This window comes from Photinus pyralis, unplaced genomic scaffold (genome assembly GCF_008802855.1).
Source record: "Photinus pyralis isolate 1611_PpyrPB1 unplaced genomic scaffold, Ppyr1.3 Ppyr1.4_LG2, whole genome shotgun sequence".
Taxonomy (NCBI): Eukaryota; Metazoa; Arthropoda; class Insecta; order Coleoptera; family Lampyridae; genus Photinus; species Photinus pyralis.
Genome location: NW_022170403.1, coordinates 34,782,899 through 34,788,739, shown reverse-complemented (window position 1 = coordinate 34,788,739; position 5,841 = coordinate 34,782,899). Strand labels below are relative to the sequence as shown.

Here is a 5,841-nt window from a genome sequence, read left to right as displayed (position 1 = left end):
GTCAAAGTATATAATCGTATATTAATATATTAAAATTAATTAAATAATACAGAAAATTACATAAATGTGAAACTCTAAAACAGATCAAAGTAGGTGGCAGGTGAAAAAAAATTGTAAATACAGAACATCGCTTTAATTTATAAAACGTTATACAACTCCTATAAATATAACTTTTTAATTGTATCATACCAGTAACTAAATGATATGTAACAACAAAGACAACCAAACGCTAAACTAAAACGTAAACTAAAGGAATTTAATTACTTAGGTAGGTGCATTAAAAGAAAAAGGCGCATGGAAAAAATCTGACTCAATTTTTTAATAACCTACTCGTCATCTGAGCATTCAGAATCGCCTTGCTCTGGAAGAAGTATTGATTGGGATGCGGTTAGTGGATTTTTGCATGTTTTTTGGGCCATGCATTTGCAAGAGCCTATGCAACACAATTTGTTCTTCTTACAAGAACACACCTTACTGGCACAATCTATACGAATATACATAAATATATTGTTCAAGCTGAGTGAGTAAAGTAATAGGACTTACCCTTTTTACATCCACAAGAAGTTAGAACAGCCAAATTGGTGGGGAATGGCGGCAATGTGGTAAAAACAGGCAAAAGTTCGCGTTTTGCACTAACATACCATCCGAATTCTGTTGTGGAGGGTAATTTTGGGAGTGGTACTGATGCCTGCAGCCATACTTTAGTTTGAAAACACACCCTTAAACAGTGTTGCCTCAGTGCATCTTCTGTTGGTGGCAACTTATTGATGGGCGTAGCAGCAGCCATAACTCCACGCAGTGTATTAATGGACGTGATATTTGGATTCTTGGAATAGATTTTTAATACGAAATTGTACATGCGGATGAACAATTCTTCTGAGATGTCATCCATGCCCACCCCATTTAAGTAGTGACTGTATGCCAGATATACTTTCCAACAGGTCTTCTTTCCGAATCCTCCAAATTGACTTGTAGTGTCACAACCCGTTAAAGCATGGAATGCTGGTAAATTATTGGAAAGATTTTCAGACATATTGATATCATGAATTGGAATGTACCTTAAGTTTTCCCCTTTGCCAACTTTCATCCAGAGTTCAGGAATAAGCTGCTTTTTGAAGTGCACTAACAGAACTAGCACGTCTGTATCGCTACACTCCACAATACACCGGGTGTACCCAGCCATTTTAGCAGACAACACATGCAAAATAATTCTAGTATCCGCTTCTTCATGATCAGAAGTAAGAAATTTACAAGAATCTCCTAATTCAACATTAGTTTTAAAATCGGTAACATTTTCGAACCCTCCACTTGTAGCAAATTGGATCTGTCTAGTTTTAGAAAGGGTAATTAGTTGTTCTGATAGAAAATTTGTCAATTGCCTTTTATTAAATACAGAGTTAATGAATAAGTGCCATTGTTGAGGTAACGTAGTGTTGGGATTATCGATTATTCTGCGAATACCAACTGTTTGACCTCTTTTCATCCGAGTAACATTTTTTATAGAATTTTCCCTGTAGTTATCAAAAACCACATCGACTCTTTTTGCATTGAATCTGTTAGTAAACACAATTTTGGAAAAAATTTCCGCATATTCTCCGAACGTTTTGCAATTCAATGGTTTGCCCAGGATTTGTACAATTGACATACCATCATATATGTGGCATGTCTTCGTGTTTTCTTTTTCTGGAGGTAGCATTGTACAAGACTGGGTATATTTTTCGAGTATGTTCCCCAATGCACTTTTGTGTGATGGAGTGCCTAGTTGTCCATTCGCCGTTAGAGACATAGGAAAATGTGTCAATTCATGTCGAAATATATCTTCGTAATTTATATTCCTTCCCATTTCTTTTGCAGCCAATATTTTCTGTAAAAACTGTTGCCCCAACAATTTATCTGAATTTGTCGAAGGTTGCTCTTTTCTTTTCACATATGCAGCTGTGCGTATTTTTTTAAGTGGTTTGTAAAAATCTGTGCTATCCATACTTTGAATGAAACTTTCAAGAGCTGCTTCACCTCTTAGTTTAGCACCAAGTGTTGCTGTTTGTAATTCCTCCGAATATATCTCATTTGTAGCAATAGATATCACATTTTCAGTATGCGTAGAAAAAACTCCATATTTAAGAAATTGTTCTTGTAAGGTTAAAACAGTTTGTTCATCGATAAGAATCCTTTGCTTACCTATTTCAATATTTTGGCTACTACTATCGGGATCTAATTTCAAGGATCCCCGAAATGTGTTTATCATGTCACCTATTTCATTAAAACTAAGGTACCACTCATCTAATCTGGTACTGTTTTTAGTTAAACCAATAATTCCTCCAGCATCCTTTGACGTTTTGTTCACGTGCTCTAATGCTTGGTCAACCGAAATATGATTGAATCCTCCCTTAGATTTTTTCACCACAAAATGGCCATTAAGAAATTCTTTATGCACGGCAGGTGCAATAAGGGACAAATTCTTCATATCACACAAGTACACACTACCCCACCTGGCGTAGTGTGTATGGTCATATGCAAAAAACATCGGAAGCATTTTTCTAAAACTTTGCAAATGCAGTTCCCATTTACCAGTTCTTTCACTGTACAAGAATTCTAACAAAGTTTCTACCATATTCAAGTAACTACACCAAAGTTGAAATGTAGGGGACTGGCTATCAATAAAGTCTCTAAATGCATTTTGCAACTCTTCACAACTTTTAATAATGTCAAAAAAATCAGTTAAAGGTTTTTGTTTCTTAATTTTTTTAGAAATTTCGTTAGCCTTTAATCTCGACATGTTTATAGTATGTATGAGATCGCTCTTACATTCGATTAACCATTTTTCAAACATCGGCGTAAAGATTCTCATGAGACTTTCATATGTAACTTTATGTGCGCGTATACCTTTGTTCCATTTTTTTCCTTCCATAATTCCTGAAACAGTCGCATCTCCATATAAATTTGATTCCAACCATACATGGTTAAGTCCCGAACACTCCATATGCTGCCCAATAACTTTCAGAAAATTTAACATTATATGAAATCCACCTAATCTTATTACATAATGCGAACATTCTTCAGATTTCAACCACTGTATCTCTTTCGCTTTAAAATATATAGCTTGATCGAAAGTTATGACCGTATACGGATATTTTAATTTTTTTGCAATTTGATCGCATCGTACCATCGTTGTCCAGACAGTATCGTATTCTGACGCCACATAAGGTAATAAAGGTAGGTAAGCGTATGTTGTAATATGTGTGTCATCGTGATGCAACAGTTTTCCAAATCCAGACCACTGCGGAACTACCACAGCACTGGGACCTTTATGCGTGTCGGTGGCAGCCGTCCTGCACAGTATCCACGCAAAATTATAAGCCTGAATAAAACTGTTTTGTTTTGCTTCTGTGAGGATGCTTTTTTTATTTTCTAGCCGTGGAACAGATTTTTTGCTTTTGTTATAATTTGACTTATGTAACGTGTGAAAACTTTCAGGAATGGTTAATTTTATTTTATAGGGCAGTAGTTTTAGTGGTGAAAGTTGCCTGTGTGGTGGCCCTGCCTGAAAAGCAACGATTTGGGTTCCATGAAAGGTAGGCGCTTTGTCAAGAGATTCCTCCAAAATGTCGATATTGTCTCCAGCGAATTGAACAAAACGTTTTTCAACGAGTTGCGTGGGTATGTAAGAGTTATCATTTTCTACGAATCGTGAAACTTCTTTCTGAGCGATGGTATTTCTGAGTCTTAACACATCTTTGTACGGAATAGAATGCCCGCAGGAGTGCAAGCATTCGATAATTTTTTTTGATCTAGTTTCTTGATGAATCATGATCCCTAGGCCCACGTGCTTGGGTGTTATCTTTTGCCCTTTAAAACAGCTATAAATAATGTCTTGGCAAATACTCATGGTTGAATTAAGTTCCCCGCTATCGCCAGTTATGCACTTTATTATCCAAATTAAACTCTCAGGTATGTATTGTTTGTAACATTCAATAGTAAGATCGTTAAAATCAACAAAATCTGGTATTTTATCAAGTTCAACTCGAATATCACTGCATATTTTGTCCATTTGCGCCAGTTCAGAAGGACCTATGAGTATGGATTGCGAACCAGAAGCATCATCGGCATTATCGATATATTCGTGGAGAGTTTCCGTTTTTCCAAATTTTGGTAGAAGGATAGAGGATTCGTTCACACGTCTCGATTTAACAATTTCTATTTGTTCTCCTAAATTTCTTCTCAACGCCTCAACGAAAACACGTTTTGATTTCAACCCATTTAATTGAACATACTTACTATATATCTCGGATAGAGTAAAAGCCTTCCCCTTTGCGATACCTTCATTTACTTTAGTTAGCACATTATTAAATGGTCTGTCGTCTGTTTGCTTGGCGCTTTTAATGATTAACTGTTCCGAAGAATCAGCGGATGCTTTCCTATATTTTCTTAGATATGTGTTTAAGCAAGTCACGTGATATTTAACTTCCATGGCAATCAAATCATTCGATCCTATTCTCTTTAAAACATCTACATTGACACTTGCTATATGCTTTATTTTTTGGTCAATATTTATGGACATTACCTGTGACAAGCGTTTTTCGGGTAAACGTTTCTGGCAAATTACACACCTATTAATGTTAAATGAACTTATTCCCCGCAAAGATTTGCCTATTGTAGGGGGTGGTGTTAAACCGCTTTCAAGGTATTGGTCTGGTTTGGAAAGTTTTTTACGTAAAGCTTCAATATTTTTCTTGCTTGTGTACGTTAAATAACATGACTTATGCCAATACCATAAACTTATATTTCCAAGCTTGATGTCTTTAATTATTTTGTGAATTTGTGAATCGGAAACTTTGGTTATGCCGTCTCTAATTTTTGTACATTCTATGAAAGTTAGTGCAGTTTTATTAGTAACACTTAAAGATGCACCTTCTCTTTTGCAAATAATACATATTGGACGGAGCTTACCCTTAAATTTTAACAAACATTCAAGATCACTTTCATCACTTGTACCGGTGCTATCTGTACTATCCATATTTGTATTCTGTAACTTTACAACCCCAGTTAAAAAATAATTATAAAATATTAGTGTACCTACAATTAATCAATTTCACTTCTGATTCGTTCACTATTGACCACTCTTAATTTAAAGTTGGTTTTAAAATATACATTTGTAAAAAAAACGCAATACCTACACAAAATAATACACTGGCAAAACTCTGGTATACCCGTGTCGAGAACGTACCTATGGTGTAAGAGCGAAATGGAGCTACGGGAAATGTAGAGATGGATTGTATTCACCGGAGCGAAAGCGCTCCGTTTGTAAGTGAGTAAAAAGTTCGTTGTTTTACTTTTAATTACATATTTTGGTTACTACTGCAGATAAAATTATAATTCTCGGTGCAATGTAAAGATAAACGATGAGCGAAACTTTTTTTAAGAGTAAAACTTTTTGATTTAGGCTTCCGTTTATTAAATAATACGATGTAAACGCAAAAGTTGCTCAAAATTTGTCGAATTTTTAGGGATATCGAACTGAGATAATCGCTTTTGAAGTTTAATTCTTCCGTAAGACCCAATGTAATTCGAAACGTTTGATAATTTATTATTACTTTCACTGTACAAAGAACATTTTGATTTATATACGAAAAAATTCGTTATTTTTTCTTCTTTCCGTACATGTGCTTAACTCGTTTTTCGCGTTTTGTGCCCTAATGCATGGACCGATTTTGGACGGCCTTGACATTTACAATCAGTATATCATGACCTTTGATTTTTTGTGAATTTCAGCTTGTGACACCAAAACCCCCACGGAAATCATAATTTATGCCACGGAGCACTCTACTATAAATTTCGCTTTAA

General features: G+C 35.3%; 1 protein-coding gene across 1 annotated transcript; it reads right to left on the bottom strand.

Moving 5' to 3' along the window:
- Positions 1-326: 326 nt before the first annotated feature.
- Positions 327-5,222, bottom strand: LOC116163968. Its single transcript, XM_031478095.1, has 2 exons — positions 544-5,222; positions 327-484 (listed from the first exon to the last, which is right to left on the bottom strand). Exons 1-2 carry the CDS (start codon positions 5,012-5,014, stop codon positions 327-329), a joined length of 4,629 nt encoding a protein of 1,542 aa, XP_031333955.1. The 5' UTR covers positions 5,015-5,222.
- Positions 5,223-5,841: the final 619 nt, after the last annotated feature.

What these genes read in the sequence shown, in the direction of transcription:
- LOC116163968 (XM_031478095.1), bottom strand. Translation starts at nt 5,014, where the DNA reads ATGGATAGTACAGATAGCACCGGTACAAGTGATGAAAGTGATCTTGAA. An exon ending in TTCTTGTGGATGTAAAAAGG is followed by an intron (nt 485 to 543) that starts GTAAGTCCTATT and finishes ATATTCGTATAG; the next exon opens with ATTGTGCCAGTAAGGTGTGT.